At 31.9% G+C, this 15,097-nt stretch overlaps 1 protein-coding gene across 6 annotated transcripts in view; it reads right to left on the reverse strand.

Moving 5' to 3' along the window:
- Window positions 1–256: 256 nt before the first annotated feature.
- Window positions 257–15,097, reverse strand: part of LOC145258267 (E3 SUMO-protein ligase PIAS2-like) — a 319,485-nt gene continuing 304,644 nt past the window's right edge. For all 6 annotated transcript variants that reach the window (XM_080116258.1, XM_080116255.1, XM_080116257.1 and 3 more), the window contains 2 exons: window positions 11,106–12,571; window positions 257–776 (listed from right to left, as the gene is read on the reverse strand). In XM_080116258.1, the coding sequence (XP_079972384.1) occupies window positions 12,374–12,571 (198 nt within the window). In that variant the 3' untranslated portion in view covers window positions 257–776; window positions 11,106–12,373. The remainder of the gene's footprint in view (window positions 777–11,105; window positions 12,572–15,097) is intronic.

Here is a 15,097-nt window from a genome sequence, read left to right on the forward strand (position 1 = left end):
AAAACTGTCCACAAACTTTAAATGTCGACCTCTATGTTCAATCTTTTGTCTCAGTTACTGCCACACCTTGATTAACAATTCTATTCAGCTGTGTTTGAGAACAATTTACTAAATATTCTTTCCACCAATCTCACTTTCTATACCTTTATTCTGCCGATAAACTTATTTTCCCTTTTTCAATTTTGACCACTTAACATTTGATCCACAGTTTGGAAATTATGGTTTTTAGAAATACTGAAAAAGGAAAGAAAAGAAATTCAGAGGATAAATGTCTTTATTTTTGAAAAATTTACATAAATGAGAAAAAAAAAATCATTTGAAGATGAAGATATTTTTGGAAAATTATAGCAAATATCCATTATTTTGGAATAATTTTAATTACGCAATTCCTTCCAAATTTGATTTTCTTAGATCTTTTATAACAAACTTCGGAGATTTTTGTTTTTATAGAAAAAAAAAACATAATTACATCAAATCTTACAACCTCTTTTGTTGAGTTTTTTTTTTTTGTTGCAGTAGTAATAGTTGTAATAATGGTGGTGGTAGCAGTAGTAGCAATATAATAATAGTAACAGATGGGATTAATAGTTTATTGGTTATTAAAAGAAATGTTTTTTATTTGATGTGATCCAAGTATTGCTTGAAAAAAAAAAGAGCTGCAAACAGTTCATAAAAGAAAGTTGAAGCTGGAAAATGATGAGGCCATCATCATCATGATGGTGTGGCTGCAAGCAAAGGTGAGATCGAATCTGTTTTTAGAATATCCACAATTTCGCCTATATTAAATAATAAAAAGAAAAGAAAAATCTGTATTATATACATTCCCATGATGAAACAAAAATATCATATTCCAAAAATTAAGTAAATTGATGAAGTAATTTTATTTTTATAAAGAAAATCATAATCCAGCAAGCTTGAATTATTGAGTTATTTCCTTTTGAGTTTTTTGCTTGATTGTTTTTAAAATGGTGGACAAGACAGCCATACTTCTGTTACTTATAAAATTTGATTTTCTTATTAAAAAAAGCAAAAAAAGAACTATCTTATCATTTTACATGATTTTCGGACTATGATATTTTCGTTTTGTCACAGCTATGTACATCGTAGATTTTTCTTTGTTTTTGTTATTTTAATATAGGGTAAAAAGCACCGAACTAAGTCTATTATATATTAGTTAAGCTATAGAAAAAAATGCAATTCTAATATATTAAATTTCCTACAGTCCATTTGAAGTATTTGAAGTAAAAGACAATTACAAGTTTAGGATTTCTTTTTTCACATATTTTTTGTTTATTACAAATTCTATCGAATGGTTTTTAAAAAACTAATAGAAATCATTTAAATCCTGCCATGGCTGATTGAAAGAAAATTAAATATTGTGTGATTGTCGTCAGTGTTATTCAGTCAGGCAGTTTGATACTGAAGAATCAGCCATGAAAAGGTCATAATGAACCATGAATGATCTTCAATAATCATAAGAAGAGCAGTCATTTCTCGGATTTCTTATGAGCAAAAGGCAGAAACAATGTAAATGAACTTAAGGCAGGATACAATTTACAAACAAGCATGGCAGGTTTCTGTCTTCTGGCTGAGTGTGTTGATAATTATAATGATGAACTTCCATCATTATTTATAGCTTCATGTCAAACTTCATTGTAATTCTGTTTGTAGCCATAGAATACTTTTTTTAAAGCAAAAAAAAAGAAGCAAAACTAAAGAATACAGCTCCAGTTCAGGGCATTATCATTTTTCAATAAACACTAAGCTCAATCACATAATTTTTTCGATTAATACTAAGCTCAATATCATTGTCCATTTATAAAGACTTTACTTAAAATAAAAGGACACTATTTATTTCATTGAACTAAACAGAATGCTGTCTTTGCTGTCAAATTTGAAAGATTGAAATAGGTCATTATTGAAAAATGGTTTGAAATTTCTGGTTTAGACGAATTCTGTTGGTATATCTTATAAATTTTTGTACTGTGTTTGTGACGCGATTTGTCTCAGCCTAAAGGCAATCCACCCAGACAAGTAAGGTACCGAAATGAAGCTTATGACCCAGCAGATGTTTTAGTGATATTTATATCCATGTTTGGTGTATGGAAATGCAAAAAAATAACGATTTACTAACCGTTTTATTTACTGGATATTTTTCCGGTACAAGGACTCAAGTTTAACAAAATATTAAAAAAACAAAAAAACCAAGAGACTTTCAAGTCTTGTACCACAATGGTGTTGTACAGTGAATACAAGATAAAGACTCAGACTGTTCTCATAACAGCTCAAATTAATGCTAAGCGAATGAGTGTCAGATTGATCAAAAATTTTGCATGCTCTATCAAAGTATGTTTATCATTGAACAACAATAAAGTAAAGACTGTTGGATATGCATGACTGAAAGTTGGTGGGCAAGCCAGTCATAAGGTTTGGTTTAAGTGAAGAAAACAATGAGAACGCTTTTAACAATTCTGTTGCTGCAATTTCTTGAGGGGGGGCACGTCACTCTGTAATTCTTCAAATAATTTTTGAAATGAGTAATACTAATGTCCTCATGAATTTTTGGTGTCTTTCTTCAGGGTTTCTCTCATAAAATAGGATTAGAAGTTGCAATTAAGGAATTGTCAAGTGTCATGGTTGGATGAAAACAGCCTTGTGTGATTTTAACGAAATAAATTTTGTTCAAACTTTCCACCAGTTGATCAACTCAAGTAAACATGTTGAGCAAAATAAATAAATTGGAAATGAAGATGGTGACAACAGTTTGAAATTAAATGATGGGTTAATTACAATAAAAAGGAAATGGTGTTTAAGAAATCTACTTGTCATAAAAAAAGTGTCATATTATTTCAAAATAATCTATAATTGAGGGTTATTACTCCAATACTTACAGATACTCCAAGAATTTTGGTTTATTTTGATAACAAACAACTATTGACATCCACCTTGATTTAGTGCTTCTATCAAACAACAGTGTCACAAAAGCACAGAGAAGGTGATGGGGTTAAGGATGCGATATGACAAGTTTGAATCCATAGCATGGATGTTGGCAAACTTCATGCGATTCAACTTGTAAGTATATGATCTGTGAAAGAATTGAAGAAACTGATGCCAACAACTCAAACCGATAAGTGTGTTTGAGGATGGTTATTCTGAGTTCATAACGGTAAAACATCACTTAAAACTTTTTTTTAAAGAAAAGATCACATAAAATCTTTTTCAGGTAAAAAATGGATTTTTTTTTCCTGAAAAACATCAAATAAGTTGAATAAAAAACAAAATCGATTTTTTTTCAAATTCAATTTTTTTTAGTGAACAATCATTCACGTCAGTTTGAAACTATCTAAATAAGAAACAAGCAAAATTCACACATTTTAGATGCATATAAAATCAGCATCTGCACACTATCTATACATACATACATGTAATACATGCGTACAATCTCCTTTCATTATCAGGTGAAAATTATATGCATAAAGATTTAATTGAGAATGTCTATTCTATGGCAACATACCAACAAAATTTGGTGATATAATGAGGTATTGCTGGGGAGTCTGTCGGGTTAGTAGTAATCATGATTCAGATCTAACACAAAAGATCATCATCTGATGAAGAGCGTTTGAAAAGGTACAGTTGTTTATACAGGATATATAGGTGTGTGCATGTGTGTTGTATTGGGCCATTTTTTTTTTTTGTTTACTTAATTTTACATTTGCAATTTTCAACCATTTCGTAAGACCAAGATTATTTGGTTGTCATTTGTTGAACAAACTGTAAACAAGAAAATGCAGCAAATAATATGAATCTGTCCATTAATGAGTATTCTTAGGGCCAATAATAATAATTAATAAATAATAATATCAGTTGGCCTAAGAAACATTCAATTCTTTAAGACATTTGCATCATTTGCATAGACAGGTGGTAGTTTGTGTGTTTGGAAGCAATGATTCATTGGGTGATCTGAACAAAGATGAACATGCAATAAAATCCCCATTTACTTGCTCCCCAAAAAGGGGATAAAGTTGGACATAAAGTCGTTTTTTTTTTTTGTTTTTAATATACATAAAAAAAGGACACTCTAGATAAAACAAGAATAAACATTTTTTATCGAGATGGATTTCTCCTCCATCGACTGAGAACAAAACAGATACTATAATTTGATCCTAGACCCAAAACAAGAGAAATGGGATAATAATGCTTTTGTGCAAAAAATGAATGTGCAGTTGATCACTGTTTGAAAAGAAATGACAAGGAAAACGTGAGTTATCTGCCCCTGCAGTCCCCACTATTAGATTTTGCCAAAAAAAAAAAAAAAAAAAAAAAAAAGTGTACTTTGGGGCAAACCACTTTTCCTGGAGTCACCAACACTTGTTTCTTGTTATCATATTCAGTTTAATGTCTGTTTTACATGCTGGTATGTTTTGAATGGTTTTTAGAAATTAATTTCCAAACTAATCTATTTCTAGCCAAGTCTGTATTTATCCTTCTCTCAAGTTCATTCTTTTCACTTCCTCTCATGTTTTGATTTTAAATTTTAAACCTGGTTATATTTAATAAGAGACTTGTTTTTGTATGCACTGGTACTGGCTTTGTCTTGTCTCTGAAATACATTTTTCATTCGCTAACGTTTAACTAATTGCTGTGTTTGTTCAAAATTAGTGAAAGTAAAAAATATATGCTATTAAATATTATATGATATAAATGATTATATTTTAGAAAGATCCTCTTAGTAATGCCTTTGTCACAACTTACCTACATTATCAACTGATATCTTAACTCTGGGAATTTCTATAAGTATATTTCTATTTCTAATCTATTAGATAATTGAGCTAATCTAAGATTATACTGTGACAGGTTTGGACCATAAAATGAACAAAACTTGGTTTTAATTTTGTGCAAAAACACTTTAAAAATTCATTAGGTGCTTGGGCATTATAATTGGTTACCAAAAAATGCAATAAAATAAAAATACTATCACATGTTTATGTGTCATCAAAATTAGTAAGAATTCCAAAAATTATGAAAAACAATTAAATATATCTGCTAGAACTATTTCTGTTCAAAAAAAAAAAAATAAAATAAAGAAATAAAATAAAGAAATATTAGCGGTTCTTCATTTTCTATATTAAAATAGATTATAATTATTTTTTTCAAAATCATAGACTGCAGTTACTTCCCCTGAATTCTAAGAAGTCTTCACATTATCAAATACAAAAACTATAATTCGATAAATTTTATTTATATTTGTCTATTTTGCTAATTTTTTTATACTTGTGCATTTTGCTAATTGATCATTTTTTATAAGTTTTACTAATTTTGAACTGATACATGTAAATACATGTTTTTAACTAAAATGCATTTATTTGAAATTTCTTATACTGCACAAGCACCATTATAAATATGTGTTATACAATATAAATATATGATCAACACTGAGAATATTTAAAATAACATTTACTGTTTGTCTTAAGCTATTGAAGAGATATATTTTAAGTCAAATAAATAATAATTTAAGCTTATTTTTAATTGTAAAAAAGTATTTTACATATTCAGCAGAAAATCTTAAAATTCTAATGTTTTTGTTGAATAAATTGAATCAATATATTTGTCTAAAAAGGCTGACGATAAGCAATGTAATTAAAAGTCAAAATCTCTAAAATCTTTTACTTATTTAAATTTAGATTACAATTGATTAAGAAGCAAAATATTTTAAATTATTCAAAAATGTATTACCATAAACTTTGCAAGGTGTGTAACAAATAGGATATCTTGTCTAAACAGATACTTTTATTTGATTGTCAAATGTACTTTACCTAAATACGTAAATGACATTTTAATCTCTTAAAATGTCTATGAATTATTTTGAATATACACATATATACACATAAACGTTTTACCATCAGTCGAAGTGTGAGTATATTTTCTGAGATACTCTGTAAATGCATATACATATATAAAAGAAATCCAAAGAAATAGAAATCATTTATCCGTTTTAAAAAGTTAATATTAATTACCCATACTTTCACTATAAACGCTGATTAAGTTATTGAAATAAATTGAATTTTGTAATTAGAACAAGGGTCTAAATAATACGTTTCTTGATAATTAATTTTTTTTTTATTATTTAAATAAATTCATGAGATAAGAGGTAAAAAATATGATAGTTGTCCAGAATTTTTCCGATATTAAAAAACAAAAATACAGAAAATATTTATGATGTATGTACTCATGATAGAATGAAAATATCACCTTCCAAAGATTATGTAAATTGATCAAGTAGTTTTATTTTTGTAAAGAAAATCATTTTTAAATAATTTTAAGCTATTAATGGAAAATCAGACATTACAAAGCTGATTTCATGAGTTATCTCCATGTTTCTTCAAGATGCTGGCACAAACAGTTCCCTTCCGCTTACTCATAAAATTTTGTTTTCTTAGTTAAAAAGAAAATGACTTGATCAATTTATGTGATTCTGGAAATATGACATCTCGTTTCATCACACATATGTACATCATACAAAAGTTTTATTTTTATTTTTGTTGTTTAATAGGGGGGGGGACAAGCACAAAAAAAAGCATAGGAAGAAATTGTAACATTGGTAGTGACATCTTTTCAGTGATTAGATGTTAATCTATAATACCCTTTTTATGTTGAAAATATCAAATAATGTGTTTAGAATCAGGAAGGTATTGATTGATGAAACAAAAGTCTTCTAAACTCCCCACCCCCACAATCCACAAATCATTTGATGTATGGCAAAAATAACATTTTCAAACACAGAAGAAAAGGTGATACAAGGTAAGACAGAACATAAGAAGAAGAGAGAGGAAAAAACACCCAAAAAAAACAGAAAGATAGATAAAATGAGAGTATGGAATAAGAAATAAAATTGAATAAATGTGGATACGGGCAAAAATCGACAAATAAAAATGGGGGACCTAGTTTTGAAAGCTGATTTATCATAATTTTTTTTGTAGGTTTCCGACTACTTTTTGATTGTATTTGAAAGATTAAGGACTAAACTTAATTTCCCAAACGAAAAGAATATTTGTACACAGGAAAAAAAAAAAAGTTATGAAAAATGTTTTCCTGGCGAGCTAACCAATTCAGCTAAATTTTGAAGTTAAATAAATTCATTGTAAAAATCTTTTAAAAGATAAATATTAGTTTTTGGGGTCTATTTCAATGATAATTAGTAAAGACCTAAGATATTGAATTAAAAAAAAAAAAAAAAAAAAAAAAAAAAAAACACCTTGTTTGTACAAAAAATAGCTTAATTAGCCCCCAAACTGTTCGCAAAAGTGCAATAAACGAAAGTTTTGTAAACACCAAATATACGGAAACTGAAAATTTCAGCCAGTCGAAAGAGCTTGAAAATGATGTCATGTAATTAAAAGGGAGGAAGGGGGATGGTAGTTTTCTCCCCCCCCCTCCAGACATGTATCCGTACATTCCTATCCTGAAAGTTTGTATAATTTTTACCATTTTTAAATTTAATCATTTTTTTATCTCCCTGTTTTTAAATTAATTTTTTTTTAAATTATTGTTCAATACTATATAAAAATTATGTTACGCTGAAAGTTTCACATTCATTCAAGCAAGGAAAATATTAAAATCTTACATATAAAAATAATCCAAAACCTGTAATTTAAAAAAAAAGCAGAAATATTTTTTTCTATTATAATTATAATTTATAAACAATGCTTAATTCAATGATAATATCGGTAGTTTCAGAAATTTATTTTTCTCTGAGTTATATCAAATTCATTAATACAGACTTTAGGGGCTTTTATGGTAATGTTCCCGTAAAAATTAAATAATTTTTTTTTAAATGTTATATTTTACAATGCTTTATTTTCATAAATAAAGCAAAAATAAATTCAATCATTTTTTTTTTTTTTTTACTACCCATAACTTTAGTATAGGTATTTTTTGTTTATTTTCACTAAGATTTAAATAAAAATAATGGGTTCAAATATTCCGTGATCATTATTTGATAAATTTCATTAAAATTGTTTGATTTCCTGATTTTGGATGAATTTTTAAGTAAAGGGAGGGGTCAAAATGCTTATACATTTTGAGCATCAGCATTCATTTTGCATGTACCTAAATAAATGGGATAAAAAATAAGGATGTAGAGTCCTAGCAATTTGGCTCTTTCTTACAATTTTTTTTTTTTAAAAAGTGGAGAACTCATATTCTTGAATAAACTTTGATATTGTTAACTAAAAACTGTTCACATCTGAAGTATTAACTTTTTATTCGTATGTGAAAAATGTGTTAAAATAACAAAATAAAATAAACAATCTCCTATACTGAAGACATTACTTTTTCTTTTCATGTTCACCTCAAAATAAGAGTATGATGTGTCAATAGCAGAAGGATTTGAGTCTTTGCCTTACAGGACCCAGCCAGTTCATTTAATAAAAAAAACAAAAAAAACAATGCTTTAAATTCTCTCTGATAATATCTGACAAGAATCTTTTTGGAATATTATTTTTTATGCTCTTCTTTCAGCCTCCAATCATTTATTTTTTATGCTTTCAGTCACCAACTGTCACCTTTTCTCTTTGCTCTTAACCATTTATAACTTATTGTTTCTTTATGAACCTTCTTGTTTCAGCTTTAGCCAATTCATAACGTCTTCTGTTTTAACCTTTGACCATATATCATCTCTTCTCTGCCATCTCTTCTTTCCGTCTCCGCCCATTCATCACCTCTCCTCACGTTCAGCCTTGGAACATTCGTTATCTTGTCTCTTGTTCAGCCTTTGAACATTTGTAATCCTGTCTCTCATTCAGCCTTTTCTGATAATATTGTTCCCGCCCCCTGTCCCAAATGTTAGGAAGTAAATATAACAAAAGAAATAGGAAATAGGTGTATCAGTAGTAAGAGAATAATGATAAGAGAAGATAAAGGAGAAAAAGACCACGGCACAAAATGTTTGAGTTGGCCAGTTGTCAAGTAGGGAACATGTGGTGGTGACACCTCTCTTGTTCAGCCTTTGACCATCCATTATTTCACCTTTCTACTTCTGACCATCTGCTATCTCGTACCTTGTTCAATCTTTGACTATCCGCTGTCTCATCTTGTTAACCTTTCACCATCTATTATCTTGTCTCTCTTTCTGTCTCTGACCATCTATTATCTTGTCTCTCTTTCTGTCTCTGACCATCTATTATCTTGTCTCTCTTTCTGTCTCTGACCATCTATTATCTTGTCTCTCTTTCTGTCTCTGACCATCTATTATCTTGTCTCTCTTTCTGTCTCTGACCATCTATTATCTTGTCTCTCTTTCTGTCTCTGACCATCTATTATCTTGTCTCTCTTTCTGTCTCTGACCATCTATTATCTTGTCTCTCTTTCTGTCTCTGACCATCTATTATCTTGTCTCTCTTTCTGTCTCTGACCATCTATTATCTTGTCTCTCTTTCTGTCTCTGACCATCTATTATCTTGTCTCTCTTTCTGTCTCTGACCATCTATTATCTTGTCTCTCTTTCTGTCTCTGACCATCTATTATCTTGTCTCTCTTTCTGTCTCTGACCATCTATTATCTTGTCTCTCTTTCTGTCTCTGACCATCTATTATCTTGTCTCTCTTTCTGTCTCTGACCATCTATTATCTTGTCTCTCTTTCTGTCTCTGACCATCTATTATCTTGTCTCTCTTTCTGTCTCTGACCATCTATTATCTTGTCTCTCTTTCTGTCTCTGACCATCTATTATCTTGTCTCTCTTTCTGTCTCTGACCATCTATTATCTTGTCTCTCTTTCTGTCTCTGACCATCTATTATCTTGTCTCTCTTTCTGTCTCTGACCATCTATTATCTTGTTCAACCTCTGACCATCTTATATATTGTTCAACCTTTGACCATCTTATATATTGTTCAACCTCTGACCATCTTATATATTGTTCAACCTCTGACCATCTTATATATTGTTCAACCTCTGACCATCTTATATATTGTTCAACCTCTGACCATCTTATATATTGTTCAACCTTTGACCATCTGTTATCTTACCACTCTTCACCCATCCATCATCTCTTTTATAATTGAACCTCTGACAACCCATCTTTTTTCATTGAATATATTTATTCTATCTTTAAAAAGATCCTTTTCATATACAAATTGACAATAAAAAAATGACTTTAACCAAATGGAATTTATTCTTTATTCCTTTGTTTACTTTCAAACTTAGGAGTTACCCCCCCCCCTTTTTAAATCATCGTTTTGCTGCCTAAACATTTGACTAAAATGTGAAAATACAAAAAAGAGATTGTGAAGTCTTTTTCACTTGAAACATTTTCTGTGAACAATGCACACAAGCATATGCATTCCAAACGGATAATCGAGTTTCACCCTGGATGAGGCAGCATTACAATGGATCACAAACGAAATGAGCACGTAAACAAAATGCAATTAAATCAACTCATAGGAGAAAATTTTTTTACATTTTGTCTTTATTATCAAACAACCTTATTAGAAGTGAAGAAATGTTAATGTTTTATAAAAATGTTCTATAAAGATTTTAAAATAACATTTCTTCACTCACAAACATGAAAAAAGGAAAAGATAAATGATAGAGAATGGAGGGATCATATCTCCCAAATGGCAATGCTATTTTAAAAATATCATTTTCATATTTTCAGTATGACATTACTATTTTAAAAATATTATTTTTATATTTTCAAAATAACATTGCTATTTTTTAAAATATTTTCATATTTTAAAAATGACTGTTCTATTTTAAAAATATTATTTACATATTTTCAAAATGACATTGTTATTTAGGATATAAATTTCTGCTACTCAATTCTCCTTATATTTTTTTTTCTAATATAGGATAAATTCTGGACAACAACCAAGTCTTCAAACCCCTCCCCAATCCATGAATCATTTGAAGTATGACAAAATTAACATTTTCAGATAGACAGAGAGAAAGGAGGCAATGAAGAGGATGTGAGAAAAAATATAGGAAAAGTGGAAGATAAAACTAAAAAGGAAAAAATAAAAATGTGGCTAAATGAGAAAAAAATAAGGACATAAAGCCCTAGCAATATGGCTCTTTCTTATAAAAAATAAAAATAAAAGTGGAGAACTTACATTCATGAATAAGGTTTGATGCTATTAAGTGAAAACTGTTCAGATCTGAAGCAATAATATCTTAAAAGTAGATTCCTCACATTTTCTTCTGTCCACATCCATTCTTCCTTTCTCTTTTATATCTGTCAATTTTGTAAAACTTAAACATTTCTTCACTCATTTGTGATGATATCTTTTGATAATAAAGATACAATATAAAAACACCTCATCATAAAAGTTGATTTGATTACATTCTGTTATCCAGTTGTTTCCATTTGTCTCTACATTGAGGGATGTACAGTAGGAAAGATAAGCCTTTATAATGATAATTGTGAATACAGTTGCAGTGCAAATACAGCCTCGCAGTCTAGTTTCTATAACAGAAACCAATATAAAAAAACAAACAAACTAAAAACATAAGTGTAATGTATTATTTGCATATACAACTTGAGAGATGGGTGCTATGTGACTTGTCTTTATACAAGTACTAAATAATTGGTGTGGTGTAAGTGAGAAAATGTAAATCTTGATTGTGCACACATACATGATTATGGCCGACAAAGTGTATGTGCAGACACTGCATACTGGTGCATGTGAGTGATACACTTGATCGTCAAAGTAAAATGCAAATGCTGCATGTGGATTTGAAAACAACCCGACAGAATATTGTTGGAGGTATGCAGTTGTCTTCCTTTAAAGTTGAGATAAACTTTAATACTAGACGATGCTGTTTCCTTTGTTTCCATGCTGACAGTATGCTTAATGTTTCTGAGTTTTTGAAACAGGGATTTAAAAATCATATAATTTGAATTATTCGGACTACTGTTCTCATTTTGCGTGTTTTTCTCACAGGTTTATCTTGTCGAACTTGGGAATCTGCATGGAATTTCAAATGAAACCCTTTATTTAATCCATGAGGGTAGCATGCTCTAAGGACCTGTGGCACAGTAGATGAAGTACTTGGTAAAATTCAGTTGTAAGTTACTCTTCTGGAGGTTGAAAGTTAACTGCTCAGTGCAAGCAACACTCAAAATGCAATTGCAAATTATTTAGGAATTCTACCCAGCAATGGCTGACAGAACAAGATGTAATTAAATTAAGGGTCCTGTTCAGAATTTTATGAACATACCCAAGCTTGACAGAAAGATTCCCCGAGTTTGACAAGATACATCTGAAGAATGTCAGAGGTTACATCAATTGAAATGTTCAAATAACACTCAAAGCAAGAACAGTAGTCGAAATAATCCAAATAATATGGCATATGCGTCATTAACAATCAATATTTGATATTAATCAAGAGAGATGACATCAGGAGATGTAGTTTGGCTTGGACTCAAGCTGCTAGTGGAGGCAGTTGTGGCTGCAAGAGTGGCCGGTGCCTGCTGACCAAAACTGCCACTACTGCTGCTGCTACTACTACTGCTGCTGCTGCCACTGGCTGATGCAAGTGGGGGAGGGTAGGTTGACAAGCCCATCAAATCTGATATCTGAAAATAGAAAAGAAAAAAGGGAAATAAAATTAATTCTTATATTTCAAATATATACTAATTTTCTGGTGTATGTCTAGCAATGCATTAACAACTAAACCCTATAATCGAGATCTAAAAACTTTCTCCAAGTAAAATTTTATAAGAAATATAATGATATTAACTTTGTATTAGTTGGTTTAAAAATATTATCATATATTATAATTATTATAATATGCAGCAGGTAAATGAAATTAAGAGCCATAATTTAGGCTACAAAGTCTCTGACAGCATAGACACAGCACTGCCCCTCGACACTAGCGCACAAATACATATATTTGGTGACTTTAATGTCCACCACAAAAACTGGCTTGGATTATCTACTTACACAGATGCAACAGGCAGCACAACTCATAGCTTCACTATATCTCACTCCCTATCACAAATTGTTACGTTTCCCTGACCAGGAAGAACAACACGCATCACTTCTAGATCTGTTATTGACCACAGTTCCCGAAGACTGCATAACGAAGGCCCACAGCCCACTCGGGAACACTGATCATGCAGTGATAATGGTTGAAATCGCCCTAAACTCTAGACCCAAAACTGAAGAGCCAGTGCTCAAAATGAGATATTATAAAAAGGCTGACTGGGAAGCCATCAGGGAACTAATCAGAGATGCCCCATGGAGAAATATTTTTTCTCTCCCTGCTGAACAGTGTGCAAACGAGACCACTGACTGGTTCAAAACTGTAATCAAAGCGCATGTTCCCATGCGGAAATTTTATAGTAAGCCCCACTCTCCCCAATGGTTTACGTCGACTTGCGCAACTGCCATTGCTCAAAAGCAGCATGCATACTGTAGGTTTAACCGACATAAGTCCAGTTCAAACAGACTGAAGTATATAGAAGCTAGAAATAACATTAAGAAAGAAATAGCGACAGCTAAGAGAGAATTTACGGAAACCACTGAAAAGTGCATCAAAGCACAAAAATTAGGAACTCGAGACTTCTGGAAAATCTACAACAGTGTAGTAAATAATAGGCAATCAACAATTCCCCCACTAACCAACAATCACGAGGTTGTCTCCTCAGCAACCGACAAGGCTAATATGCTTGCCAGTCGGTTTGCCTCAAACTCCACACTGGACCCTTCCAACCACCCCCTACCTGACTTTCCTATGTGGACAGACGCCACGCTAGACGATCTGAAAACCACCCCTGCTCAGGTGCATGCTATCATAAAAAACCTTGACACTTCAAAAGCATGTGGACCCGATCTTATCCCAGCTGTGCTATTAAAAAAGTGCTCAGCCGAAGTAGTTCCAGTTCTCTCCAAACTCTACAACTTAATGAAGCTTGCTTTCCGGGCTGTTGGAAAACTGCTTCTGTTGTACCAGTATTCAGGAATTCTGGCGAAAGAACTGACCCATCAAATTATCGTCCCATTAGCCTCCTCCCACTTTTTGCCAAAATATTTGAGACCTTAATTAACCATGCTCTAGTCCATCACCTTACAGATGCTAAACTTCTGACTGACAAACAATATGGATTTAGACAAGCCCGTTCCACAGCAGACATCCTAACTGTGATCTCTGAACGCATATATCATTCACTGAACAAAGCTGGGGAGGACAGAGCGGTAGCTCTAGATATATCTAAGGCTTTTGACAGGGTATGGCTTGAGGGTCTCCTCAGGAAAATTAGATCATACGGTATCACTGGTAGAATACTTAACATAATTAAATCCTTCTTAGATAAGAGAAAAATCCAGGTTGTCCTCGACGGTCGTACATCTAAACAATATGATATAAATGCGGGGGTGCCCCAGGGTTCTATCCTTGGACCTCTATTGTTCCTGATATTCATAAATTACCTCCCCAACAAAATTGCCTCTGAGATGGGTATATATGCTGATGACACTACACTCTATGGCAGGCACGACAGGAAGACGAATAGACACATTTCTAAAGAAATGGCAGAAACACTAGAGGAAGACCTCCAATCTGTGGTGGAATGGGGACAAAAGTGGTTGGTCGCGTTCAATGCTGCCAAGACTAAACTAGTTTCATTCAATAATTACAAGAAACCCTCTCTACCACCTATAGCAATGGCCAACGACTCTTTATCTGAGAGTACATCTTTCAAACTCCTTGGCCTAACGTTCACAGGAAACATGAGTTGGAACAATTACATTGAAGGCATTGCCAGGGCCGCTGCAAGAAAGGTGGGCTCTCTCTACCGTGCTAGAAAACTACTAATACCCGAAAGTATCCTGTACCTCTATAAGGCCACCATTCGCCCATGTATGGAGTATTGCTGTCACATCTGGGCTGGTGCATCTGCTACTAGTCTCTTGCTCCTTGACAAGGTTCAAAAGAGAGTCGCAAACCTGATAGGCCCTGAACTGGCATCTAAGCTTTAGCCTCTGTCCCATCGACGAAATGTTGCATCCCTCTGCCTTTTCTACAAGTATTTTAGTGGTGAATGCTCTGACGAACTGCAATCACTTGTGCCCCCACGACGTGAGCACCCTCGACAAACCCG

The sequence above is a fragment of the Euprymna scolopes genome, chromosome 33 (assembly GCF_053919585.1).
Source record: "Euprymna scolopes isolate OS-2025 chromosome 33, ASM5391958v1, whole genome shotgun sequence".
NCBI lineage: Eukaryota > Metazoa > Mollusca > Cephalopoda > Sepiida > Sepiolidae > Euprymna > Euprymna scolopes.